General features: G+C 41.6%; 1 protein-coding gene across 4 annotated transcripts in view; it reads right to left on the bottom strand.

Annotated features, from left to right (window-relative positions):
- Positions 1-27,578, bottom strand: part of KCNAB1 (potassium voltage-gated channel subfamily A regulatory beta subunit 1) — a 400,144-nt gene extending 372,566 nt beyond the window's left edge. For 2 of the 4 annotated variants that reach the window (XM_082685473.1, XM_082685472.1), the window contains exon 1: positions 26,645-26,815. Coding sequence is in view for 3 of the 4 variants with exons in the window: in XM_082685472.1 (XP_082541598.1) it covers positions 26,645-26,667 (23 nt within the window). In the remaining variant the exon portion in view is untranslated. Of the gene's footprint in view, positions 1-5,382; positions 5,765-26,644; positions 26,816-27,233 lie in introns of those variants that run through there. The other 2 variants (XM_082685469.1, XM_082685470.1) reach the window with 2 other exon arrangements.
- Positions 27,579-27,807: the final 229 nt, after the last annotated feature.

The following is a 27,807-nucleotide window of genomic DNA, read 5'->3' as shown; positions in this document are numbered from 1 at the left end:
ACTTTAACCTCGACCTAAGCTCAGGTTTACTTTTTGGCTCCGATTTCAATGCCATCTAATAGAGACAATTAACTTGCAGCCTCTTAGAAATGACTAAAGAACCCCACTGGGTAACTATGTTATAGATACTAATAAAACGATTCTACAAAAACCTTCTATTTTTGCAGAAAATTCTAAGCCAACAGAAGGATCTACACAGCAACTTGGCACTTTTTGCACCACGTTCAAACAATTTCCTCCAGTTTCTTTTCAGTTGATACATGTGTTTGCATATTTACTGATTTTTTTTTCCCTCTTCTGGTCACCCTCAGTTAGAAATAAAACCAAGTCTCCATGGAAACACAACAGAATGCTCTCTCACAGATGATCGAGGGACCCAAGCAGCTGGTATTGGGCTGAAGGCTGCAATGGCATCTGACCAAATTAGGAAGAGAAAACAGCTTACCGGCTCTTCCAGACCTCTCAGAATTCTAAAGCTCAGCATGAAAACCTACACAGATTGTGAATTACTGTGGATTTTTTTTATTCCTTTTTTCCTTCTAAGAGATATTCTGTTCTATCATAAGATATTCTTATATTCTTCTAAGATATTCTATCTTATCCTTTTGTATATTTCAGCCATAGGGGCTTTCATTTCTTGCCCCTAGGATGAATGACAAGAGTCTATAGATTAAGCAGGAAGGGAACTTACATTTAGTGAGCACCTACTCTGTGCTAGGCACTTACATGTCGCAGACAGATTAACATCACACAGTTTGCAGACCAAAAGGGCTGGGATTTGAACTCTGTTCTGATTCACTCCAAAGACCATTCTCTTTCTACCACATATGAAATAATACCTTTCCAAAAAAAGAAAATAGAGAAGACAGGTTGAACAAAGTATTTTGACATAGCCATGCTTGAGGGTTGTGGAGGATGGAAGTGAAGGTAAGGAAGTAAGACTATGAAATTCACCTTCTCACCTAATACCAGTTATAAGAAGTCACAGTCAACCTAGGAATAAACCTAACCAAAGAGATAAAAGATCTGTACTCTAAAAACTACAGAACACTTGTGAAAGAAATTAAGGAAGACACAGAGAAATGGAAAAACATTCCATGTTCATGGACTGGAAGAATATATATTGTGAAAATGTCTATGGTACCCAGAGCAATCTACACATTCAGTGCAATCCCTATAAAAAAAACCATCAACATTTTTCACAGAGCTGAAACAAATAATCCTAAAATATTTGTATGGAACTAGAAAAGACCCCAAGTAGCTAGAGGAATGTTAAAAAGGAAAATCAAAGCTGGGGGCATCACAATGCTGGACTTCAAGCTATATTACAAAGCTGTAATCATCAAGACAGTATGGTACTGGCACAAAAACAGGCACATAGATTAATGGAACAGAATAGAAAACCCAGAAATGGACCCTCAACTCTATGGTCAACTAATCTTTGACAAAGCAGGAAAGGATGTCCAATGGAAAACAGTCTCCTCAACAAATGGTATTGGGAAATTGGACAACCACATGCAGAAGAATGAAACTGGACCATTTTCTTATATCATACACAAAGATAAACTCAAAATGGATGAAGGATCTAAATGTGAGATAGGAATCCATCAAAATCCAAAAGGAGAACATGGGCAGCAACCCCTTTGCTTCTGCCACAGCAACTTCTTGCTTGACACGTCTCTAAAGGTAAGGGAAGCAAAGACAAAAATGAACTATTGGGACTTCATGAAGATAAAAAGCTTCTGTACAGCAAAGGAAACAGTCAACAAAACTAAAAGGCAATCTATGGAATGGGAGAAGATATTTGCAAATGACATATCAGATACAGGGTTAGTATCCAAGATCTGTAAAGTACTTATCAAACTCAACACCCCAAAATCATATAATCCAGTCAAGAAATGGGCAGCAGACATGAACAGTCATTTCTCCAAAGAAGATTTACAAATGGCCAACAGACACATGAGAAAACACTCTACATCATTTAGCATCAGGGAAATACAAATCAAAACCACAATGAGACACCTCATACCAGTCAGAATGGCTAAAATTAACAAGTCAGGAAACAACAAATTTTGGCAAGGATGCAGAGAAAGGGGAACCTTCTTACACTGTTGGTGGGAATGCAAACTGGTACAGCCACTCTGGAAAACAATATGGAGGTTCCTCAAGATGTCAAAAATAGAGTCACCCTAAGACTTAGCAATTACACTAATGTTTTTTAGCTATTTATCTCAAAGATAAAAATGTAATGATCTGAAGGGCCACCTATATCCCTATGTTTATAGCAGCAATGTCCACAATAGCTAAACTGTGGAAAGAACTGAGATGTCCATCAACAGATGAATGGATAAAGAAGTTGTGGACATACAATGGAATACTACTCAGCCATCAGAAAAGATTAATACCATTTACACTGATGTGGATGGAGCTGGAGGGTATTATACCATAATAAGCAAAATAAGTCAATCAGAGAAAGACAGTTATCATATCATTTCACTCATATGTGGAAGGGAGGGAAATTTGAATGGGAAGTCATTAGAGAGGGAGACAAACCATGAAAGACTCTTGACTCCAAGAAACAGAGGACTACTATAGAGGGGGTGGTTGCAGGGATGGGATAACTGGGTGAAGGGCATTAAGGAGGGCACATGATGTGATGAGCACTGGGTGTTATATGCAACTGATGAATTATTGAAATCTACATCTGAAATTAATGATGTACTACATGTTGAATTTAATTTAAAAAAAAGAAAGATGCACATGCGCGCGCACACACACACACACACACACACACACACCAAAGAAGAAGAAGAAGGGAGGTGAGGAGGAGGAGCAAGAGGAGGAGGCGGAGGAGTCACGGTCAATATGATTACACTCATATGTGGGATTTAAGAAACAAAACAAATGAAAAAAAAAGAGAAAAAAAGTAAGAGACAAACCGAGAAACATTCTCTTAATTATAGAGAACAAACTCATGGTTATTAGATGGGAGGGAAGGTGGTGTTGGGTGAAATAGGTGAGGGGCTTAAGGAGTGCACTTGTGATGGGCACTGGGTAATGTATGGAATTGCTCAATTATTATACTGTACATATGAAACTGATATTACATTGCATGTTCACTACACTGGAATTAAAGCAAAAAACTTAAAGAGAAAAAAAGAAGTCATGGTCAAAATCCAAGTTGGGGGGAACCAAGAGAACCTGTATTTTCTTCCCTAAAAATCCCTCCCTAATGTTGAAAGGATGATGTTTTAAGAAGGATGATGACCCCCTTATTAGGGTCTTGGAAGAATAGACAAATTACTATGGAAATCTGGACAAAGGAGACATGCTTCAAGTTGGAGGGCGGGGTAAGGGAGAAAAGTAATGGAGGAAGTGAGGACAGAGCCAAACAAGCTCCTCATAAGTCAAAGCTTTGGCGATTTCCTGGGGCCAATTCTCCATTTAACTGCACTTATCTCTCCTCAAAGTCTGATCTGGAAACAGCAATCTTCTAAGTCTCACCTCTTACTAGTATGATCCAATGGCACCTACCCTTGCTAAGAGCCTGCCCCTGTGACAGGACCTAGCATCCTCAAGAGCACAGAGCTTTTTTCTCCAAGGCATAATGAAGAGTCACCTTGGAGCCATACTCTCAAACCATAGTAACATGGGATTGGCAGGGCTGCTTTGGGAGCCAGGCTGGGGAATGACTGCTTCCCTCATGCAGTTGGCCTCCAGGTCTCCAACTCCAACAAGAACAATTTTGCTTTTACCTATCTGAGGAGAGATAGATCCTCTGCTTCAAAACTATTTGAAAAACACTGTCCTACTATATATCTTCATCTGAAACTTGGCAGACATCAGCAGAGGTCTAATTGATATTCAAAACCAGGACTTTTGAGAGAAAGAGGCATGCCCTCTGAAGGTCCATCCAAGGGTTCGCAGTCATACCACCCATCTTGTGACAAAGAGGCAAAGACAGATTTTTTTAAATGAAACAGTTCAAACCTATGTTTTTTAATGAAATAGCATCTAGCCTATATTCAGACATCACCACCCTGTCACCACTCGGGGGCAGGGAGAGCATAGAGAAGAAAATGAGAGAATGTGAAGAGACAGAGGGAGAAGGTGGCTCCTTCTTATGGAAGACAGATTCAGGTGGATGAGGAGCCATGAGTTCTCTTGAAAAGGTGGTGAGATTCTTCTCAGGCTACACTTCCAAAGAATGATGGGGTGGCCTGTCCCGTGTTCCTAGTCCGTGTAAACCCAGAAGAGTTCATTCCTCTTCTGCCCGAACCCTGCATAGAGAGTGCATAGAGAGTGCACAGAGAGTCTATGTGAACTATGTGGCTCTCCACAGAAAGGAGTCATTTCCTTGAAAATTGCTTTATTAATCAAATTAGCTGATAAACTAGGACAGTAACTACTACATGGACACAGACCTTTGGATTATAGAAAAGTGAAATCATAGGGACATCATGTCCATGCAAAAACACTCTCACTCTGTGAAGTATGAGTTTGGGCTGGAGCAGGGACAACGGTTCTTTACCAATGATAAGGATATTTTTTTTCCCATTTTTAGCACCCTTGTCCTTCTGAATGCCTTTTGCTCCCTTTCCTGGATATTTAAAACTCTAAGCATTTGTCAAGGAAATGCATAGGTGCCACCAGCTGATTTAGCTAAGCACCAGCATCTCTTACAGAGGTTTGAATGATAATTGCTCTGACCAAGAATGATGCTTCCCATCACAGAGCAGGTTGTAAAAGTTACAGATCCAACCCCATACGCAGGGAAAACTTCTCCCTTTTGTTAATCTTTCACAGAATAAATGATGGTATTGGAAGGTTAGAGAACAACCGGTAATTTATCTTGGACCACAATGATTAAAAAACAGCCGTCACTTCAAGAACTTGCTTGGTTTCATGAACTGCTTTATTAACCATTTGCAGAGACCACATGATTCAGATTTAGAATCATGGAAAACAAGAATCAAGGAATCAAGGAAAACAAGAGCTTTGAAGCCCAGGCAGCACTTAAAAAAAAAAAAATCCTACTCTTAATTTATCAATTCCCTTAAGTAGAGCCCCCTTTCTTCATTAGGAGCTGCTAAGTCACCTACCTATTCCAAGCCAAAGATATTTCTACTGAGAGCACATGGCTAGGCGCTTCCACAGGTGAGCTGGACTATTTTCTAGGCAACCTTTCGAGCAAAGAGAACATAGACAATATAAAGCTCAAAAAATGAAGGCAGTCCAAGAAGACAGCTCCCCGCATTCATTTTTCTGTTCCTTTTTCTAGATAGCATGGGCTTTGTCCTTTTGATCCTTCTTTCTCTAAGAACAACAACCCTGGACTTCAGCACAGTGCCCTGGTTGAATGACATTGCGACCAGCAAGTACCTGTAAGCCATGCCCGTCTCTGCTCTGGTGGTTTCCTGCAAGGAGATTCCATGGACACGTAAGAACTTCTCCAGAAACTTCCGTTCTGCTGCTCCGCTAGGCCTCGCCGGCCAGCAGGCTGCCTGGGGCGGAGGCTTGGTCACTGCTAGATGCCGTCTACATTTCAGAGCCGATTCACTGGATTTGGGGAGACCCAGCTTGGGGCTGGGGATGTCTGCACAGGCAGGTTTATACAGATGCATGTTTCAGAAACCCAAGGAAGCAGAGCTCATTTCACAGTCTTTAGCTCTGAGACTGGCTGTATCTTGCTATGATTAACTTGGGTTATCTGGCTTTGGTGCGTCCCTAAAAGGGATCAGCTCATTTTCCTTAGATGCCCCTTCTTATTTGTGTGTGTGTGTGTGTGTGTGTGTGTGTGTGTGTGTGTGTGAGCGCAGACTCGTGAGTTCCTGGCAGAGCTGCTGGTTACATGTCTCTGTTGAGGCCTTTGTTTAAAAAAAAGAGAGAGATAGAGAGAAAGAAAAAGGGGGAAAAAGAAAAAGAAAAAGTCCCTGACAAAGTCCAATCACTTTTCTTGTCCCTGCAAAGTTCCCAGAGTCAAACTTCAGCAACTATGGATTGGCCCTGGGGAAAAAAATATGGGCACTCTTTCCCATGTCTTTCTATTTAGGTAAAAGGAAATATTTTGGTGGGATGTAAGCCAAATATTCTGTTCTCATAAGGATCATAAGGCCTTGCAGATGATTCATGAGTATGTAATGAGACCTTTCTAAATTATCAAGTATTTCATAATCAAATCACTTATTATACTAGCAACATGATTCATTTGGGTAGGAGGTCCATTAACCTTGTTCTTTTCAATATGTCACTAACAAGTGATAGGAAATATCAATAAGGTGGTTGTATAAAGCAAAGAGCCTACACAAATATGCCCAACTGATTTTTGACAAAGATGTAAGAGCAATTCAATAGAAGACAGATAAGCTTTTCAACAAATGATACTAGAGGAATTGGACATTTACAAGCAAAAAAAAAACAAATGAACCCGTCACTTAACTTCATATTTATACCAAAAAAATCAAAATGTATTTTTGATTATTTGTGTGTGTGTGTGTGTGTGTGTGTGTGTGAGCAGACTCGTGAGTTCCTGGCAGAGCTGCTAGTTACATGTCTCTGTTGAGGCCTTTGTTTAAAAAAAAGAGAGAGAAAGAGAGAAAGAAAAAGGGAAAAAAGAAAAAGAAAAAGTCCCTGACAAAGTCCAATCACTTTTCTTGTCCCTGCAAGGTTCCCAGAGTCAAACTTCAGCAACTATGGATTGGACTAAAATATAAAATTATAAAACTTCCAGGACAAATCACAGGAGAAAGTCTTCAGGACCTAGGGATAAGTGAAGAGTTCTTAGACCAGACACCAAAACCACAACCCATAACAGGAAAAATTCGTAAATTGGTATCATCAACATCCAAACTTTTTCTCCATGAAAGTCTCTATAAAGAGGATTTTTTAAAAATCTAATTAGGCACTAGGAAGAAATATTTGCAAACCACATATCCAACAAAGGGCTTCTATCTAGAATATATAAAGAACTCTAAAAACTCAATAATAAAGACATCAATACTCCAATTAGTTGGTGGACAAAAACAGTAACAGACATTTCACTGAAGAAAATATGCAAATGGCAAACAAACACATGTGAATATGTTCAGCATCATTAACCATTAGGGAGATGCAAATTAAACCCATGACATATTCCTACACACCCATCAGATTAGCTAAATAAAAATGCCAATAACACCACATGCTGGCAAGGATCCAGAGAAACTGGATTGCTCACACATCACTTGTAGAAACATACATTGGAAAAGAGCACGGCAGTTCCTTTTAAAAACCAAACAGACCAAACCTACCATATGACACAGCAATTGTACTCTTGGATATTTCCCCCAGAAAAATGAAATCTATGTTCACACCAAAAAACCATACACAGATCCTTGTAACAGGTTTATTCATAACTGCCAAAAACTGGAGACAACCCACATTTTCTACAATAGCTGAAGAGTTAAACTGTGCTATAGACACCCTATGGACCACTATTCAGCAATAAAAAGGAATGAACTATTGATGCAACAACTAGAATGGATCTCAAGGGAATTGTGCTGAGTGGAAAAAAGCCAAATTACACATGTCAGATAGGACTTGCTTTCTCTCTCTTCCCCCCATCGCACCACAGACACTCCTTCCCAGCTTCCCAATTTTTCTGTCAAGCCATCATTCTTTATCTTGTTTTCTAATTGCTGAATGTAGGTCTTATCTTGCCAACTTTTTAATAAAGCCCCTGAGAGCAAAAAAAGTCATCAATTATATGATTGCATTTATATCATGTCTTGACTTGACAGAGTTATAGAGATGGATCACCAATTAATGGTTGCCAGGGGCTAGAGAAGAGGAGAGATGAAGGTAGCTCTGTCTATAAAAGGACAGAAGGGGGCACCTGGGTGGCTCAGTGGATTAAGCCTCTGCCTTCAACTCGGGTCATGATCTCAGGGTCCTGGAATTGAGCCCCACATGGGGCTCTCTGCTCAGCAGGGAGCCTGTTTCCCCCTCTCTCTCTGCCTACTTGTAATCTCTGTCTGTCAAATAAATAAATAAAATCTTAAAAAAAAAAAAAAGGCAGATGGGGGACCGTGGTGCTGGAATTGTTACATATCTTGACTATGGTGGTGGCCACACCTACATGTGTGATAACTAACACACACACACACACACACACACACACTAGTATGCAAGTGGACGCGTGCAAAATCAGTGAAATCTGCATAAGGTCAGTGGCTCACGTCATCAATTTCCTAATTGTGACATTGAACTATAGTTATAGTTAGATATGAACTGCAGTTATAGTTACAATGAACTATAATTATAGTAATGAACTATAGTTATAGTTATAAGATATCATTACTGGGAGTCACTGGGTAAAGGGGTTTATCTGTACTGTTCCTTATAACTGCGTGTGAATTAATAATTATCTCAAAATAAAAAGTCAAAAAAAAAAAAAGCAGAGTCTCCTCATATAAGGGTCCCTCCACTTTGTGATTCCAGCTGCAATCCTCCTCCAACTGTGACTCCTGGACATGAATGGTTCATCCAATCCAATAGGCTCCCTACTCCCACCTCACCCATCACCATAGCTTTGCTCATATGACCTCCTCCCTCCCATGTCCTGTGAAAGCTCACCTCCTCCAGGAAGTCTTTCCGGACTTCCTAGTCCCATGCATATGATCATTCCTTGAAATTCCTCTTGCAATTTATATCTAAAGTATTCACTTGACACTTCTAAACTGTTTACAAATATTTGCACAAACTTGATGATCTCTGCCATATTTTTCTGCCAAACTTTACCATTATTATTTTCTATTTGGAATTAACCTGCCTTTTATTTTTTAACTTAAATGAATGTATTTAGTGTTATGAGTTGGATGTTTGTGTCCCCCCGCCCACCAAAAAAATTCATATGTTGACATCTAATCTCCAATGTGATGGTATTTGGAGGTGAGGCCTTTGGAAAATAATTAGATCATGAGAGTAGAGCCTTGATGAATGAGATTAGTACCCTTTTAAAAAAAATTTATTTATTTGGAATGGCAGGCAAGGGAGAAGCAGGCTCCAAACTCCCCGCTGAGCAAGGAGACTGACACGGGGTTTGATCCCAGGATGCTGGGATCATGACCTGAGCTGAAGGCAGCTGCTTAACTGACTGAGCCACCCAGGCACCCAGTCTTTCCATTTTCAACACAACATCCAAAGCTGAGTCTCAAGGGAGAAAGAAGAACTTATAGAGAAAGGGCCAGAAAAGTGAGGAAGGACCCAGCAACAGGGGAGAGTCACAAAGAAACAGGCATTCCCAAGTCAAGTTTTACCTAATGTTCTATCACATACATGAGCCACTAGTTACATCTGATTTTGTGAACCTTGGAAGTCTCCACCAAGGAAGAAGCAGAGGTGAACTGGAAAAGCAGTCATGGAAAATGAGACATGAGACCTCTTCTAGACATCACTCTCTTTTTCTACTCTCTGAATATGGAGCCAGGTCCAGTAGAGGAGAGAGGGATGAGCAACCTAGGGTTGGTCTTAAACTGAAGTCTCTTCATTAAGTTCCAAAAGTGGATCACTGTCATTAAAGGTCCCACTTTGAAGGTGGGGAGTAGAAACTACATATATATATTTTTCACGTTTATTTTTTTAAGTACTCTCTATACCCGACATGGGGCTTGAACTTAGACCCCCAAGATCAAGAGTTGCATGCTCTAACTGAAAGAGTTAGCCAGGTGCCCCAAGTAGAAACTATATTTATAAGCAAACTATTGGCTCCCTTGGCCATCGATGCAAATCAAGATCAGTTTTCAACTACATGTACAAGACTAAAAAATGCCTCTGAGCAACAGAGAGCAGCGGTAATGTCTGCTTTGCTCTCTTTCTGTGTCTCAGGAAAAACTGCTGTACACCGTTCAGAATCATTAAGTATTATGCCATCCCAGTGTGGGAAAAGTGACAAGGCCATCTGAGGAAAGAGGTGTTTCTGGTCACATTCTGCTGATGGGGTGCTGAGACTCAGAAGTTACAAATAGAAACCCGCATAGCTCTGGGTGGTGAGCAGGCTTTACCCACACCTGCTCAGCATTCATACATAATGTGTGACCTTGGGCAGGCCTTGACCTCTCTGTCCCCTTAGTTTTCTGTTGGCTCAGATGTAAGTTATCTCTAAGAGTCTTCTAGGTCTGGTGTTCTGTGAGTTTTAAAAATGGCTTGGACTAAACATTCTCAGAGGTGAGGACCTGTCCTGTGTTGACTGGAGAGCCTTGGATTCAATGAATTATTAGCCAGTTCTCTGAGATGCCAGGCCCAAGAATTGCAGCTATTATTTTTGGAACAGACCAACATTTATAGCCAACTTTCCAAATTTTTCTTGGCGGAAAAGATCACCTCTTAAGCACTCCATCTTGGATTTGTGGGCACATCACAGTCATCTAAAAATTGTCTTGGCTTGCAATTGAAAACTGAGGCCAGAGCTGGTGGGCGTGGGAGAACAAGGCTGTGTTTCCGCGGCTGGGATGAAGGAGTGCTGGCTCCGTCCAAATGAGTTTGGACAGGGCATGCCAGACCACAGATCAGAGCCTGTCTTTCTATTCCAATTATTTATGGGAACTTGGGCTCTTTCTCCGGATCTGGTGTCTGCTCCCTAGGGCTCTGCCAGTGAAGCTGTGACACGTGTCATCACCATCTTCCCTCCACCTTTGCAGAAGGACCTGGGAGTCTAGGCACATGTAGTTGAGGTGGCCACAGTTAAGTATGTGTGTCATATCAACACAACACAATGAAGAAAACATCACCCTGCCCTTGAGGAGCTCCCAGGAGCAGGAGGAGAGAGACTGGCAAAGCTTACAAAGCAGTGCACTATGAGCTACAATAGAGGGAGGCAGGGAGGAGACACCGAAACCCAGTCTTGGGTGGAGTGTTGGAAGCAAGACCAGTAGTGAGGGAGAGGTGGGATGGTGGAGGGAGTCTTTCCAGAAGTTTTCAATCAAGCAAGAAGCTTAATCTTCAATGTCTCTCTGTTCATCATTCATTTGGCCTTTCCTAGGAGCAATCCCCCTCAACTCCTTTTATGCTAAAGTTTTCCTAGGAATAGAAAACAACAGCTCCAGTGGGATGGGGGAGAGAGCACTTGTGACAATGTATAGGATTATAGCAGGGGACAAATGGAAGTCCCATCAAATCAGCCTCAACACTGAAAGGCACCACCTCCCCTCAGTCCCAGCCTCTTTTACCTCTTTTCCTTAGCCCTACTCCTTGCACATTATATACTTTTGCATTATAACTTCAAAAACCCCTCCTCAACATACAATCATATTTCTAATATATACAGAGACATGCACATTATAGACTTGCTCAAGAAATCTGAAGTATACTTATTGGTGACCAGATTGACAGGTCTCTTCCTTGGCCTATAAAGGGCTTGTGGGCAGGACTGGTCGTTGGGATTTCTCTGGCATCCTGTGTTTATCCCACACTGACCACACACCCACACAAAGAAAACATCTTTGAGTTTTGGCATTTGCAGCAAAAGCTCCCCTCATCACTTTGGGTGTGACTATATTGTTCCTTCCACAAAAGATCCCTAAAGATGCCCAAATGAGGCATTTGGTCTGAGTCTAATGCAAAGGAAATGACCAATGGGACTCCAAAGTACAGAAATATCTTGAAAGATGGCTGTTGGGGGCACAGAGTACCTTGGAAAAGAGGTAGGTGAGGAAGAAGGAAGATGCATGATGGGGTCTTGTCCCCATCACATGGTTTTGCACTCTCTTTTTAAATAATGTCAGCCATGAAAGGCTTGAAATCAAGATAGTATTGTGGTCACCAGCTATTGAGTCATCCCTGAAGTATTATTTCCAGGATGCTAAGAACATGTTCCTCCCTTATCCCCATCTACATTGGCCTGGCTTTGAAGAATTTCCATGTGGTGAGGGTGGAATATAGAGGGAAAGAACATGAGTTATAAAATCAGAAAGACTTGGGTTCGAATCCTACCCCTAACACACACTAGTGGATTGACCATGAGTACTTTCTGAGTCCCAATTAATTCCTCTGGAAAATATGCCTCACCATATTACCTCATGAGATTGTTGTGAAGATCAAAGGAAATAGGGCATTTGGTGTACCTGGCACAGAAGACACAGCCCAAGACATGGTGGTTATTACTTGTCTGCCACATGGTCAGCCATGGACATTGTCATCTATGTGGATAGTGCCCCCTTAGTGTTGCACGGCGGCAGAGCTCTGCAAGGCAGACGGACAGAGAGACAAAGTGAGCAACCTTTTCAGGAGACTTAGTCCTATAGGTTACAGGACTACAAAATGATGAGACGGCTTTAAACACGACTTCCTCTTTTCCAAAGAGAAGTGAAGGATTATTTAATGAAGTTGATTTGTTCTTCATCCAGTAAGAAATCCCTCCATCGCTTCTTAAGTGTTGACTCAGAAAGCAGACTGGCAGGTTGCAATGACTCCCACACCTCCGCGGTCACTGCTCATGTGGTCTGCCATGGGGCTCCCCCACCGTCTTCCACACATTATCCTTTCGGGGTCTGGAATTTGTCAGAGACAAGGCTGGGAGGCTGGGACTTAAAATCTCAGCTATAAAAGCCAGGCCTGAAAATGTATAGGTTCAGTTTGTGATACAATGCACCTGCTTTGAGGTCTTATTGGGATCCTTCTGTCTGAACAAATCTACCTTTTCATCAAACTCTTTGAGGCACCTAACAAAAAAATCTAAAAAAATTCAGGATTCTAACTAGAACTCTAAGAAGTCTTAGAAATCAACTGGTTCAATTCTCTTGTTTTACGAGTAAGGAAAGAAACATCCACATAAATTAGGTAACATTTGGAGTCAGTTACCATAAGAACTGGACTGAAGTGCAAGTTTCCAGAAGCCTGGGCTCAGAGGTCAGACAGACAGGTTTAAATCTTTGCACAACAACATGCTACTGTATGACGTGAGCATCTCTGAGTTTTTAGTTTCTTCTTCAGAGAAAATGGGAGAAACAGTACCACTTCCACAGAGGTAAGTAAGCTAAACCAGTTTATATATTTTAAATCCCTAAATACACCACACTTCCTCATGAAATGTCATTTCACTGTGTAATAACTGTAAATGTTCAATCATTGACCAAAGTTCCAAGGAAGTATGGTTGAAAAAATGATCCACTGGAAAGCCCTCAGTGTGTTCCTGCCATGGAAGACAAATGAATAGCTTCACTTTGCTTACTTTATTTGTGATAGAATATTCTGTCTGCTGGGAAATTTATAAAATCTCGAGTACCAGAGCCCCATCAACATTTTGAAAAATTGTGTTCTACGTGGTTTGCTTTTCTAAAATCCCTAAGGATTATTCCAAGATAAACTCCAACGTGAAGCAATTTCAGCATTTGGCATTTTCCCAAACAGATTCAAATGCTAGCTCAAATAAAGTAACAACTGCATCTTTCAGAGGTCACCTTTTTAGCAATCTTGCTAAATAGAACAGAAGCAAGAGTAAACAAATAAGACATCACAAAGCCCATGTCCCCAACCTCAATTCATAAACCATTTACTCTTTCTTGGTCATAATTCAAGCAAGACAGAGCCTCTTATTTATTGCTCCTCGGTAGAGTTAAGGTAGCAAATTAGATGAAAAAGCCATTAGAGGCAGGCTTACTGACAGCAATAAGAAAAATTTACAGCAAGGTGGGGATACAGGAGAAGCAATGGAAGGGGGAAATACGGAAGGCAAAATTTAAAAATAAGAGCAAAATGAAGCCTCTAATTTTCAAGGCAAATACTTCTAGATTCCTTAATAGTCCCCAAGGACATTTTAACATAGCACAAGAGCTGACATTTATTAAGATAAACTGGAGTTGTCAAGTTGTTTCTTCAGGTTTAAAAAGTTAAAATAAATCCTTGACACCTAAATTAGGAAGTTTCAGGTACCGGGAAAATCGCTTGAGTGAAAATTTCCATTCTCTGACAATGTCAGGTGAACAAGGCCTAATTGTGACTAACTTCTGCATTTAGAAATACTATCTTGCCCATCACAAGGTTTTTTCTATCGGTAAAATACTTTAGATTTAGATGGTTCAGCTGATGACTAGCCTAAGAAAAGATCAACTTTGTTCTTGAGCCACGGACCACACATCCCTTTCCTCCTGCCTCTTTGATGGCTTAGTGGCCCCAACCTCCCCCACATCCTTGTAAAAGTCCTGATGCATTTCGTGTTTATTTTGTCTTGACATTTCTCTCCCTTGTCTCTCCACCTTCTGGCAAAATTAATCACTCCTTTATTTCCATAGCGCTTCATTTCCCCCTTCTCAGATCACACCAATAAAACTGTATTGTGCTCTCGTTGCCCCGAAAGGACTCCAAGGTTATTCAGGGTAAGGACTCTATCTTATGTACCACCCTGCATTCCCAGAATTGAACATAATAGATGATCAAGCCTCTTGAATGAGTTTGTTTCATTTTCCAGTTTGACTGTTAGAATCTCTTTCAATATTATATATATAGTTATAAAAGAGTATCCTTGAATTCTGAATATTGACTTCATTGGCTATTCATGTAATTTAAAATACTATAAAAACACTTGTCAACTTGATACTTCTTTGCCATTTCCTTTGGATAAATGACCGTCTGGAATTTAAAGTATTATAAACAGATTTAAGTATTTAATATTTTGTTCAACAAGCAACTGGTGTTTGGATAGTCACATTGTTCAAATTACGAAGCTTGGAGACAGAAGGAGCTGATCTTTCAAATGCATCCCATTTACAGAATTGTTTACCCTGACTATCACCTCCTTAGTCCTGGAGGTAATTAAATAATTCAACCCTTTTGGACAGTTTGTTTCCTACTAATGCTCACTGCTATAATAAAATTTAATATGAAGATTAATTTACAAAATGTGCTTTGGGTTTTGATTTTTTTTTACATGAACTTAAACAGGAGATATATATAATAAAGAAAAATGTCTTGAATACAAACCCAAATTCTCTTAACCAATTTTTCCTCCAATTTCTCACCATTCCAGGCCAAAAAAAAAGACATGTATCTTGTTTGAGGCTCTTGTTGAGCTAGGGAAGGAATGCCAGCACACCGTAAATGATAGGCCATTTTATTTAATCATGTTACATTCAAAACCATATCATATCCTGCTGCTGGGGAACAGGGTGACTGGCTTGTCTGTCATCAAGAATCCCGTAAGTGCCTTCTTGAAAAACATGAGTGATAATGACATTGTTTGAATGAACAGACTGTCATGGAAGTTCCTCTTAAGAACACACACCTGGGGCGCCTGGGTGGCTCAGTGGGTTAAGCCGCTGCCTTCGGCTCAGGTCATGATCTCGGGGTCCTGGGATCGAGTCCCACATCGGGCTCTCTGCTCAGCAGGGAGCCTGCTTCCTCCTCTCTCTCTCTCTCTGCCTGCCTCTATGCCTACTTGTGATCTCTCTCTGTCAAATAAATAAATAAAATCTTAAAAAAAAAAAAAAAAAAAAAAAGAACACACACCTGACCAGTTCGGCAATAACAGACTACATTAATGAGCTCTCTTGGCTCTCAACAAGTGCTCTCTGACTTTCGTTTCCATGGGTCTGATCCCGCCTCATGAGATAGCTGTGTGTGTCTGTGGCACCCTGGCCGGTGGCTGTTACCATGGGAAGGGATGACCTGTTGACTCGGGCAACTTCGTCTCACAACCGACTGGGGGGAGGCACAAAACACGAGCTGCAGGGATCGCTCCTGGCTCACCCATCCATAGGTGATTCTTCTTAGGGCAATAAGAAAATGTCCGAGAGGTTCAAAATGAGAGCAGAGCCCTCATGGATGAACGTCAGCAAGGCTGTGTTCCAAGTCCCTGCCAAGCTAATATCAGATCACCATCTACAGGCTTCTGAGGGACATTACCCTTCTCAGTAAAACAGGAAAGTTAAGTTCCAAGTAGAAAAGCCAAAGGAGATGGACCCACTGTGTGGCTCTCACCAGCTGCAAAAGGCTTGGTGCATCAGGCTTGGAATAAAGAGAATGACATTGAGAGTGAAGAAATGCCTTCATCTCTCCCTGTTTTAGGAAACAGACTCTGCCTTCGCACTCCTCTGCGCTGACTGCGGCTCTGTGGCCTAGTCTCTCTTCCTAGGCATGCATTTGGACTACATTTCCCAGCCTTTCTTGTTGCTCGGAATGGTCATATGACTGAGTGCCAGTCAATATCACTGCTGCCTATGGGTGCTACTTACAGACCTGGCCCATAAAGTACCCTTCACACGAGCCTCCATACCCTCTCCTCTCTATTGGATCAGTGTCCATTCTCAGCCACTGGCCAGCTTAGAAAACAAAAGTGAAGATAACAGAACTTTCATTATCCTGGATATCACCTAATTGGACATTCCTATTCTTGACTGGATTCTCATGAGTAAGAAATAAACTTTCTTGGGACAAGTCCCTGAAGTTTCAGGATTTAGCAGCAAGAGTGACCCTTATTTAATAAAATCAATGGACTTCATTTAGTGAAGGGCATTCACTTACAGCCTAACCATATAAACATTCAAGAACTCTTCCTGGATTGGGAACCAGAATCGGATATCTGGTCTGGAGCCCAGTTTAATTTCCTGGGGACTAAAGAAATATTTGGCAAGTTTCTGTTTGCAATCAGATTGCAATGTGTGTACCAATGCACACAAAAAACTCCCAGTTTCTTTTGCCTTGGAATGGAGATTTTTTTCTGCCCAACTGGAAGACTTGACACTTGATGACATTTCGTGTAGCTTGAGAGGCTGTCAGGGGAAGGCAGCATTGCTTCAGTTGTCAACTCCAGACATCTGCGAGCGAATGCTTCTCAGAACCATGCTGGGTCCTCCTCCCACAGAGCAAAAGCACCTAACGCAACAGCGAAAATCTCTGGCAACACATTAGCACATGCCATTTAGTGACAACCACAAGCTAAAATTGGAAAGGCCAAGGCAGCTGTGACTGTGAAACGTCTGCTCCCTCTCAGGGCTCGCGTGAGAGGGAGAGGGCCAAAGACTCTGAAATGTAGTTAGAGCCATTGAAGAGAGGATGCCTTGGGCGGGGTGGGGGGGGGCATTTTCCAGAGCTTCAGCTCTTTTGATGGAAATAATTTCCAGGGAGAGAAGCCTGCATAAATATTGAAATTCACAGTCCACTCTATGACACAGCCCTTTGCTCTCCATGTGAGTGACTTTCCCCCATCCAAGCTGCTCCTGACCTCCCCCTGCCCTTTAGGACCTCAAATAGGGAGGAGAAACTGTGACTCCCACACCCTGCATCTGGGCACCTTATACTGTGATGGAAAGTAAAAGGTAAAATTATGCAAGTGACAGCTTGGTGATGATCTATAATCAATCCAAACCAAGGAAAGGGAGTGTTCTGTGGGGTTAAGAGATGACATCTGTGGCCCGACCACCCATGTTCAAGTACTGGCTCTATAACTTCTTTACATCTGACCTAGGGCAGGATCTTTTGTTAGCCTGGGCTTTCTCCCATGAAGTGGAGCTAGCAAAAAGATCCCAGATTATTGGTAAGGATTAAAATGAATAGTCTAAGGAAAGTGCCCAGTAGATAATAAGGACTCAGTAAGCACTTGCTGATATTAGGTAAACAAGGCAGGTGTCCTGGTCTTTGTCCATGTTCTCAAGAAACCCCCATGCAGGGTCTGGGAAAGACGTATGGCTGTATTCATCCTTATGTTTGCTAGAAAAGCAGATGAGAGGAAATCATTTTCTCAAGCCATGTTCTAGACTGAATTACAGCCAATGTGTCAGAAAGAAGATAATAAAAAAATGCAATAGCAAACAGCTAGGTAGTGGTTTTAACATACCATTTTCACATATATACTTTCCTCTTTAACATCCTGGGAGATAATGTAGATGCTTTTATTTTCACCATACAGATGGAGAAATTAAAGCCCAGAGAGGAGGCATGATCTGCTGAAATTCACACAACTGGCCCCTAACACAGCCAGCCACAATTTAAATCCAGGTGTCTCTATTCTAGAGACAAGGGACCGATCCACTGTGCATGAAGAGAGGACATGTCAGACAGACATTTCTCCTTGGTTAATCAGAAAGGATTTTAAGCGAGGGTGTAAAAGAAAATCTTAGAAGAGCGGAGTTCTAAGCAAAACAAGGAAGAAAGCAACATGTCACGATCATTCTCTTAGGGTTGGCGAATTTTTCCAGGCTCAGGAGCTCATGGAAGGAATCCACCAAAAGAGGAGTGTGGGGGGCAAAATAACAGAGGAAGGCTAATGGCCTCCAAAGGGGGGATGGGAATGGTAACATTTGCTGCAGGGCCCTCTCTGCCCTCACTCCTGTGTCGAAACATTTATAGATATTCTCCCACTTAATCCCCCCAACTCTGAATGTGCAGTATTGTCATTCCCATTTACGAGGGAGGACCCTGAGGTCAAGGTCACATAGACAGTGTGTGGTGGAATCAGGATTTAGAGCTTATATTTGCCCACCCCAGGTTATGTAGGCCCTGAGGCTCACAGAGGAGGCAAGATCCACAATGTCTTTCAAAAGTGCATAATAAGCTGGAACTCTCTCAGAAGTGCATAATAAGCTGCAGGACAAATGTAAGAAAAAATAACAAGCTGTATATTATAAAATTAAGCTGTATAAAATGAAATTAAGCTGTAAAAAATGAAATTAAGCTTTAGGTTGGCTGTAGGAAGGCTAAATTTTAAAATCATCACATGGCATTACCCCAACCCATGAGAAGCAGAATCTTCAGTACATAGAGAAAGAACGGGGAAGGCTGACCTTAGACAGGGAGTAGACTAGCAACAGCTCCAACAGCTGACCTGGAATATATGTAAGCATAGCCAGCAAAGAGACAGGGAATGTTTTACCTCCTAATGAGAAAGGAAGAAAAATAATCAACAACAGACAGCAAGGGAATAGTCTTCATCACTGAGGGATGTGGGTTATAGCAAGTCCACGGGGCTTGTGTGAATTCAGTGGGATGAATATATAAAGGCCTGGGCAGAAGAAGTGATGTGTTCGAGATATCCGATGCATGTGAAGGAGATGAAATAAACTGTCCTCTGTGTCACAACCAACTGAGCCACCCACGTGCCCGCCAAAAAAGGAAACTTTTTAAAAGTCAAACATATCTAACAATGGTCAACCAACTACTAAAGTAATTCGCTTTAAAAACTGGAGGATTTTTTCCTGCTCCTACAACTTCAGAACAAACCACCAACATGTTTCCTTTTCCTTGCAGAGATAACCCAACTGCACAATCTCTATGAAGGTCAGTGAGCGGGAAATCAAACTCTATCCCCGTATTCTGGAGTATGAGATCATTAAACCACGTAGACTCAGAACTAAAAAGAGCCTAAGAGATCAATTTGTCTACCCTTCTCACATTACAGAGGAGACTTTGAGTCCTGGAGAATTTTATTTTATTTTACTTTATTTTATTTTATTTTTTATTTTTTTTAAGTTATTTATTTATTTATTTATTTATTTGACAGACAGAGATCACCAGTAGGCAGAGAGGCAGGCAGACAGAAGGGGGAGCAGGCTCCCTGCTGAGCAGAGAGTCTGATGTGGGGCTCGATCCCAGGACCCTGGGATCATGACCTGAGCCGAAGGCAGAGGCTTTAACCCACTGAGCCACCCAGGCGCCCCAGAGTCCTGGAGAATTTTAAAACTTCCTATGATCACAAGGCAAAATGGGATTTGAATCATGGATGCAAGCCCATCAGCCAATGCCCCTGCCATTACATGAGCCCACCCCCAGGAACAGCAGAAGAAAACAGAACTGCTGAGCTCTTTCAAATCCACTGACATCCAGTTAGGAAAGAACCATGTGGGCAAATTAGAAGACCAAGATATAGACACTGCCTTCGGTGTGTCCACAGTCCTTCAGAATGAACTGGACACATGCGAACATGACCCAGTTAACAGGAATATCAAACTGAGAAACTGCCTGCATTTTCCTAAGGTGACCTAAAAAGTAGTCACAGGGTTGCAGACTGAAGCAAGCTCCCAGGTATTTGGTTACTCCTCTGGAGGTTGGTGTGCCTGCCCAGAGATGTTTAGTTCCAACTCATCTCTTCGCCTCACCCCCTCACCCAGGGGTACAGCTGCACAGAGCACTGACGGCCTCCTGGCCCTTAAGTCAAAGGACATCAATGTCACCTTTAGAAACCATGGCAATGCCTACTTTCCCCTAGGGCTGCTGGGATGCCAAGAACTTCCTCTAATTAATCTTCCTCTAATTAATCTAAGGCTTTAACCCACTGAGCCACCCAGGCGCCTGTCCTATGGAGGTTCACCCTCTCACTCATCCAGTCATTCAATAGTCTAAGATTGCCTCCAACATACAAAACAACAGAACAAAGAGTGAGGAGGCAATCTTCCTCACTCATTATCTAAAATTATAGTTAAACTATACAAAAACATCTTCATGTTCTGACATTTCTGGAAAAATACTTTTAGGTGACTTCTCATGTAGACATTCTAAGATTTATAATCTTAAAAAAAAACATGCTTGCTCAAAGAAATATGTATCACCTTTTAGAAAAGAGCTTTTTCTTTAACAATGAAAGAATCTAATCGATAGTTTTTCTAAGAAAACAAAATATTGGTTTAAAAATTTAGTTATTCCTGGGGTTATTCCATAGTTGGTTAAGGATCTGACTCTTGGTTTCAGCTCAGGTCATGATCAGGGTTGTGAGATCGAGCCCCACATCGGGTTCCACACTCAACACAGAGTCTGCTTGAGATTCTTTTTCTCTCTTTGCACCTTCCCCTGTGCTCTCTCTTTAAAAAAAAAAAAAATCTTTTTAAAAAATTTAGTTATTGCATTGTAACTCAATTCCATCTCACTACATTCTGTTCCTGATACCATTTCCCTGATGCTGTCTTATGTGTTCTATATCAGTAGAGGAGGGGTGTGAGGAGAAGGAGACCAAAAGCGACTGAGTGTTCATGGAATCCTCACAACAGTCTTCTCAGCTAGGTATACCTGTACCCATTTACAGAATCACAGTAGAGTTAGTACACTCCAGAAAGAGGAGGCATCTCTAATAATAGGTCCAACAATCGTCTCATGATAAAAACAAGGACATGGAGCATGTGTCAGCAACTCTGTTAAGAACTTTCATATCACAGTGTGCTTTCTATGTGCCAGACCCCATGTGCTTTCCTTATTTAAGTCATTTTATCTCCTCTATAGTATTGGTACTCTCATTATCCACCTTTAACAGCCAAAGAAACTAGTCACATAGTTGGTCAGTGGCAGAGCCAGTGTTCGAACCCAGCAGCCTTGTTCCCCGACTATGGCCTTAACCCCCAAGCCAAGTGCCTTTGCCAGACAAGAGGCCCTGCCCAGAGCCCCTAGTCAGTAGGTGACACTGCTGGAATGCAGTCTGCAGACCACAAGACTCCAGAGACATGTCCTTCATCACTGAGCTCCATCAACACCTCCCTTTGCCAAAGCTTACACCTGCATTTAGTGTCCTTGACTCTGTCTTCTTCCTCTTTGGGGACCTGGCTTCATTACTTGCTTTATACACTTCCTCTCCCTACTAGACTCTTCCATTTTGCCAAAAAAAAAAAAGCCTACAGATCGCAGCAAACTCCTCCCTGGACCCTGCTTCAGACTTAACTGTCACCCTCTCTTTTCTCCATAGCCCCTTCTTTGGAATAGCCTGCACGCACTACCACTCCTCCAGGCCTAGTCTCTGTCTGACTCTCAAGTCTCTGAAAACGGTCTCCTACCCCTCCATTCTCCTGGCCCCTCTCCCAGCTCCAGCCAGCAAGAACCTTTCTGGGGCATTTGTGGGCGTCTCCTGAATAGAAGCAGCTCTCCATTTCCATTTCACACTCTTGTTCACACTCTTCCCTCCACCTGGATCGCCTTCCCTGCCATGACCTTGTCTCGCTCAAGTCCTGCTCATCTTCCAGGTCCAGATCCAAGCACGTTAGCTGGAGGCACTGACTCCTTCCTCTGAGCTTTATGACCTCCTTTTTCAGTACTTCTTATTTAAGTACAGGTCTTATGTCCCCGAGGCTGTACCTGATTTCCCGTGGCAACTTCCATCTCAGGCTCGATTCTCAACTCCAGATCTTCCTGCATAAACTTCCACCAGAGCTTGCTGAGCTCGTGGGTCACCTGCTGCCCTGTGGGCAGGAACTGCATCTACCAATACTCACCTTGGAGAACTGCCTGTCCTCACAGAGAACCACATCTGATCCTCTGGAAGTAGGCAGAAGTAAATGATTTTTAGGAAATCAAGGGATTTTGATAGCAGAAAGAGGTGATTAGAAATGTGGCTCAGTGTAACTTCCTGCTTAAGAAGAAACATTTCTTAAGCTGGTAGAAATCACTACTGAAATGCTATAGCTAAATGTTCATTCGTGTGTTGACTTGCTCCACTAAATGTTCCCAGTCATTTCAATTTAATAGGTTCAGTCAGCTATGGTTTGGAATGTTAATACTGTATTAAACAGTATTTAAGAGCTCTGTGTATTCTATCACCAAATCATTTTTCTCCAGGAGGATGGTGACTGTATGAATCCCCAAAAAGCCTCCATTAAGAACACACAGTGAGGGGCGCCTGGGTGACTCAATGGGTTAAACCCTTTGCCTTCAGCTCAGGTCATGATCTCAGGGTCCTGGGATAGAGCCCCACATCAGGCTCTCTGTTCCGTGGGGAGCCTGCTTGTGATCTCTGTCTGTCAAATAAATAAATAAAATCTTAAAAAGAAAAAAAAAAGAACACACAGTGAAGTGCCTGGGTGGCTCACTGGGTTAAAGCCTCTGCCTTCGTTCGGCTCGGGTCATGATCCCAGCGTCCTGGGATCCAGCTCCGCATCAGGCTCTCTGCTCAGCAGGGAGCCTGCTTCTCCCTCTCTCTCTCTGCCTGTCTCTCTGCATACTTGTGATCTCTGTCTGTCAAATAAATAAATAAATAAAATCTTAAAAAAAAGAGAGAGAGCACACAGAGGTATCTCATAAATATCAGTTAAGCACAATAGGACCCTCAGTTGTCAGGTCCTAGGTGAAGTGCACATGCTTGCCAGATATTTTAAGAGTCACCCCATCCTTAATTACCTTCATAAGATTTCAACACACCATGCACAATAATTTTTACCCACAGTGCTTTGTAATGCTATTAGTCTTCTTCTGCAGCCAAAGAAATTGAGACTCAAAAAAGTTAAGTAAATTAGCCAACCATTTGTTTGACTATAAAAACCAGTGCTATAAGATGAGGATTAAAGAGTGTAATTGTCATGATGAGCACTTAGTATAGAATTGTTGAATCACTATATCGTACACTTGAAACTAACATAACATTATATGTTAACTATACTGGAATTTTAAAAACTTAATGAAAAAAACCTCAATGCTCTGAATTCCATATAAACACTATGTATCTAGAGAAAGCAATGAGATAGGTATCCTCAAATATTACCAATGGGAGGGCACACAGAGAAAATATTTCCAGAAAGCAATGGCAAGACATACATTAAGAATAAATATGTATATGTGTGTATATGTGTCTGTAATATTATGTATATAGTATTCACCCACTAATTACACTTCTAGGAATAGATCCTATGAAAATAACCAGAGGTGTGATTTTTTAAAGTATAAAGATATTTATTATTATATTATTTGCAATAATGATAAATAGTAAGCAAAATAAGAAAAGCTAAGCAATAATATAGTAAGATGCAGTCCTTTGAAAGAAATTTTTAAGTTGTCTTTAAGATAATAAAGTGCAGAGCACCTGGATGGCTCAGTTGGTTCTTAACTGCCTTCAGCTCAGGTCATGATCCTGGAGTCCCAGGATCGAGTCCCGCACTGGGCTCCCAGCTCTATGGGTAGTCTGTTTCTCCCTCTGACCTCCTCCCCTCTCATGTTCTCTCTCACTCTCTCTCAAATAAATAAATATTTTTTAAAAGGATAATAAAGTGCACTGACATACTAGTAAGTGGGAAAAAAAGGTCTGAAACAGAATATATAGTATGATTCTAACTCAAAAGGCTGGAGAAACACAAATCAATCACCAGCAATAGTTGCCTTTCTTATTTAGATGTTTTCGTTTTCAAAATTTTCCATCAAATTTAGATACTACTTTTGTAATTTGGGGGGAAAAAAAAAACCCTGTTATTTAAAGACAACAAATAGGGGCACCTGGGTGACTCCGTTAAACGTCTGCCTTTGGCTTAGGTCATGATTTTGGGGTCCTGCCATGGAGTCTTGCATCCAGCTCCGTACTTGGCAGGGAGTCTGCTTCTCCCTCTGCCTCTGCCCACCATTTGTGCTCTCTCTCAAATAATAAACAGACAAACAAACAAATAAGACAACAAATGAATCATTTAAAAATCATATCCACAGTTACCCAGGGACTTAAAGCTAACTTTTGCCTTCAGCCTCAGGACGCTGGTTCCTGCACCACTCTCTCACCGTGCAGAGGAGTGAGCCATCATATAAAATGCACCAGCTTCACAGTGTGATCAGTCAGCTCTGTAAAATGGACAGTTAGCAAGAAGCAAATGATATTTGATTGCTTCATATGTAGTCGTATGTAGACGCAGCCCCAGAAAGGGGGGCCAGAACCATTTCCCACAGATAATGCACATTCTCTGCCCTGCTTCCTGCAATTTTATTTTTTAAATATACCAGGACTGCTGGACTCCTCTCAATTTCTAATGCTTTCTTCTAGTCATTTAATAATACCCTTTTTCAAATATAGGTTATCACTGAATCTGAGGACAGGACAACCCTCAAATCCCTCACAAATCAAAATTAAACTGCTCTAAAACATTTTCACTCCATCCTCTAAGAAAGGGAATGGGAGTTAGAACCCTCTAGACATTCCAAAGCAATAGCCATTAACCAACAACCTGTAAAATTCTTACCCATAGTAAATGTGTAATATCTTAAAGGACTCCTCAATGCATTTAACATTCTGTCCTATAAGTAAGGTTTCCCAAATGAATACATTTGTTCTTATGTGAATCATATCTGTATTCTACATACAGGTCTCTAACAGACTTGTCACTCTTGGGCTATGTTTTCATTTATAAATGAAAGAAAAAAAAATGTGTGGCCTGAGGGAGTTCACGTTCTACTACCTACATTACACTTTGAGAGGATTACATCATCGGTCATTGTCATTGTCCTGGTGATCTTAGGGACTTAACTGTGGTAGGTAGTTCCAACATTGGGGTATAACAAGGAAAGGAGCTGACAATGAGCAAAAGTGTCTTTTTCTAAAATACGCACATATAGAGCTCCAAAGTAAATCTAATTTCTAAATGGACTCAGTTCCAACTGCACACACTAGTTTCTTCCTAGAGACAATCATGATGCAAAAATAAAGGGGGAGGAGACATTTGTAGTTTTTGATGATGTAGGACAGACACGATTTTCACTGTTCTTTAACACCTCACTAAGCAAAGGACACCCAAAGTTACTTCAAATCAATGATTAATAACACTGCCCCACAGATTACCATGGAAACCAATACATTAATTCTGGGTCATTTCTTCTGACTATAGGACAAATTGTTAGTTTGACTAAAGCAAAAAAGAGGAGATATTTGTATTTCCCAAAAGTTGCTAGCTAAACCTGGTTAACTTAATTAATATTCCCTTCAGACCTGATAAATGTTACTCTACCACCAGATAATAAAGTAGGAATTTCATGATCATAAAACAGGATCGTAAAATTCCTGAGTATGACTCCTTTAAGAAAAGCTTTCGGTCAAGACAAAGTAAAAGGATGTGTTACAGAAGGAAATCATTATCAGTGCTTTCTATTGTCACTTAACTCTCTTTCCAGAAGCTCTTTAATGATAGCTTTAAGATTTATAGATATGAAGCACATTCCCAACACTGATAGATCATTCAAGCTTTCTTTGACTTGAGACCATTCCCCTTGGGTCCTTCCTCCGTGTACCCTAAATGTAGGCACAACAGCTTACAAGAGCTTCAGATAAATCACTCTGGCCATAAATAGTAAATGTATTTCACAGAACATTTCTAGAAACCTTAACTTGTTCTACTTTTTAAATGCTGATTTTTTTTTTTAAATAGTGGCTTAGATTTGGAAATATCTATTTTATCCCTGCCTCGAAAAGGGAATGGAGCAAGGGAAGTTTGGGCATTTTGAAGTTTGTAGTCCAACAAGTTTTTATTTTACAGGCATCAAAGTCTAAATAAATTGATTCAATTATTAAATTAATTTTTCTATGGTGTCCTTTTGGAATTAGAGGTATAAAAACGGGGGCAGCTCAGAGCACACTGGTATGCTCTGATAAATAGAATGCTTTTAGGAATCGCTATGCTACCACGCAGTCTCTACAAAAGAAATGTTCTATCCTTGGACCATTTCATCACAACCTTTTTCTTATTTCTAGTCAACTTTATTACTGTTTAATGAAAATAGTTATTTTAAGCTTTATTTTCACAATTTTTTTCCTTGCAAAGTTATCTTTCATTCTTAAGAGATTTTTTTCAGTAGCAATTATAGGGAATGAGCACTCTTAAAGTTCAGGACTCAGAACTCTGCTACTCAGTACCTTTTACCTTATAACATTGAGATTTATGAACTCTTTCTGCTCTGCACTATTTGAAGCTGAAGCTGAGAAAAGAACAGAAATTAAATCTATAGAGATTTGTCTTGCACTTACCTATTTTCTTCTAAATGTGCCATTTTCTCTTGATACTCTCTTCCTTACTCAGACAGGAGGCTCGCACAAGAGGCTCACACTCCCATTGCCAGACTAAGCTCGCATTTAACAAATTCACACCACTCATCCGTCCACTCTTCAAACAGGCAAAGCGCATTTCCCTCCTTCACCCCAGAGTGCTCAAAGTAAAGAAAGTGGTGGGGTGGGGGTGGGGGGGTGGCTAAGCGTTTTCTTGTTGCTGCTTTGGAAAGGGGCGTTTTCCTGCAATTTTCCAACTCCTCTGATTTTCACTTAAGACAAATCTCAATACCACACTCTTTGTGCCTGTCAGTTCTTGAGGGCCTACAGCCTCCTTGAGGTAGAAGGGCGGGGGGGGGGGGGGGGGGACGCGGTGCTTGGGGGCCGTTTTCTGAATCACCATCCCGGGAGCATTATTTGCTGTTTTCTCCAGTTCCTGCTCTTTGGGGTTACATCTTCTGAAGTGTCAATCATCCTTAAAGCAAGGAGAGCTGCTGAGCTCTCCAGCAGCACTGGCAAGTGAGCACCGGCTCTGATGCACGGCGGCCGCGCTGCGGGGGCGGAGGCTTACCTGTGGGGCATGCGGGTGGTGTAGGCGCTGGTGTGCTCGCCGGACAGCTCGTAGAGTTTGAGGTACCAGTTCATCTCTGCTTCGCGCACCAGAGCCAGTTGCCGTGCCCTGAGCTGGCTCTGCCCCGAGGGGCTGAGGCTGCTGTCTTTCCCATCGTCAGGGGCTTTCTTGGGAGATTTGTCTTTGCCCCCTGTGGAAAGCCCAGATTGTTTCCTTAACTTGGAATGCTCTTCTGCTATCTGACTCCCGGCGGCCCCGGTCCGGGCGGCCAGCATCCTGGAGGCTCGTGTCTGTCTATCAGAGGAGACTCTAAGTCACTGTCATCAAAGTAATTTGAATTGATTTTCGTGCTTCTGTCTCCCTCGTCTTCCCTGTCCTCCCCCCATCCCCTTAACCTTATCCTGCCAGAGAGCTGTAATTGAGCCAGGTCTATGGCTGGGGACGAAAGACTATCTCTAACTTTCCTGAGGAAGAGCTAAGGCGGCCACTACCTGTGATATCTTCCAACGTGGGAGTTTAAAAAACAAACAAACAAACAAACAAACAAAAAACAAAAAACAAAACAAAAAAAACC

This window comes from Mustela nivalis (genome assembly GCF_964662115.1).
Source record: "Mustela nivalis genome assembly, chromosome: 1".
In the NCBI taxonomy this organism is placed as follows: Eukaryota; Metazoa; Chordata; class Mammalia; order Carnivora; family Mustelidae; genus Mustela; species Mustela nivalis.
This window is presented reverse-complemented; position numbering and strand designations above follow the sequence as displayed.